Below are 1239 nucleotides of genomic sequence, written 5' to 3'. Positions count from 1 at the left end.
TTCAGACGTGTGCTCTTCCGATCTAAGTATTGCATAATTTTGATCCATGAAAGTGACGATTTGACATATATAAAGTAACTGTAAAGGTAACTATTAAATTAGTTATTAGTTACTTAAAAAATGTAACTATAAGTTAAGTTACAGTTACACATGGAAAGAAAGTAACAAAGTTACAATTATTGAAAAAAAGAAACTGTAACTGTAACTTCGTTACAAGTAACGAGTTACTTCCCAACCCTGCATTTGGCATACATGTAAGTTAAGTTACAGTTACACAAGGAAAGAAAGTAACGAAGTTAAGTTACAGTTATTGAAAAAAAGTAACTGTAACTGTAACTTCGTTACAAGTAACGAGTTACTTCCCAACCCTGGATATAGATACACGTTCAGCCACTGGTACGTTTACTTTACTTCGATAAAATCTTATTTCGCGCAAATATTCACCTCTATCCTACTTGGCTTCGCTGGAATCGCCGGTAAACAAACGCACGGAAGGTGTACGTTAAAGCACGATCAGCTTCGAATCCACCAGCTTCGTATATTCGCCGAACACATGTCAACACAATTGTATACGTCACTCCAGATTTGTTTACCACGTGTGCGCGCGAGAGCGCCGCGATCAGCTGCCTCGAAGAGAGCCGGAGGTTATAATTCGCGTGGCGGCGGTGTGGCGTGGCGACTGGCGACCGTCGCGCGTGGCGTAACAGCAGCCCCGGGGGGGCCCGCGCGCTGGGTTTTGTGGACATGGGGCATAATTTCGGAGCGGATCGTCGTCCCCCCGCGAATTATGCCGCGACATTAAGGGAAGCCGTGCTCGCCACCCGGGAGACTCGCAGGCAAGGTCCACACTGGCGCGCGACGTGATCTCGTCATCACGTTGTCGTCGACGAGAAGGGACGGTGTCCTACGTGGGTGACGTCGCGAGCGAGCGGGGAGCATGTGGGTGTTTGGTTATGGCTCGCTGATATGGAAAGCGGACTTTCCGTACGAGAGGAAGCTCGTCGGCCACATCAGGGGATACATCAGGCGCTTCTACCAGAAGAGCACCGATCACAGGGGCGTACCCAACAGGGTGGGTTTAGCTAGAAGCTAGGGCGACTGTCCCTATTAGTGTGCTTTTATACTTAAATTTATAAAAATAAATTGGTACAAATATATAGACAAAGTATGTTTTTTTATTAAGTTAAAGTACTTTAACTTTATAAAAAAATAATAAACTGGAGATCGGAAGAGCACACG

General features: G+C 45.4%; 1 protein-coding gene across 1 annotated transcript in view; it reads left to right on the top strand.

Annotated features, from left to right (window-relative positions):
- The first annotated feature begins 449 nt into the window (after positions 1-449).
- The window catches only part of LOC105457524 (putative glutathione-specific gamma-glutamylcyclotransferase 2), a 3642-nt gene continuing 2852 nt past the window's right edge, over positions 450-1239 (top strand). Inside the window, exon 1 of the mRNA XM_011702232.1 lies at positions 450-1072. Within this exon, the coding sequence (XP_011700534.1) occupies positions 938-1072 (135 nt within the window). The 5' untranslated portion in view covers positions 450-937. The remainder of the gene's footprint in view (positions 1073-1239) is intronic.

Source organism: Wasmannia auropunctata, unplaced genomic scaffold (genome assembly GCF_000956235.1).
Source record: "Wasmannia auropunctata unplaced genomic scaffold, wasmannia.A_1.0 LD335211.1, whole genome shotgun sequence".
NCBI classification, from domain to species: domain Eukaryota; kingdom Metazoa; phylum Arthropoda; class Insecta; order Hymenoptera; family Formicidae; genus Wasmannia; species Wasmannia auropunctata.
This window is presented reverse-complemented; position numbering and strand designations above follow the sequence as displayed.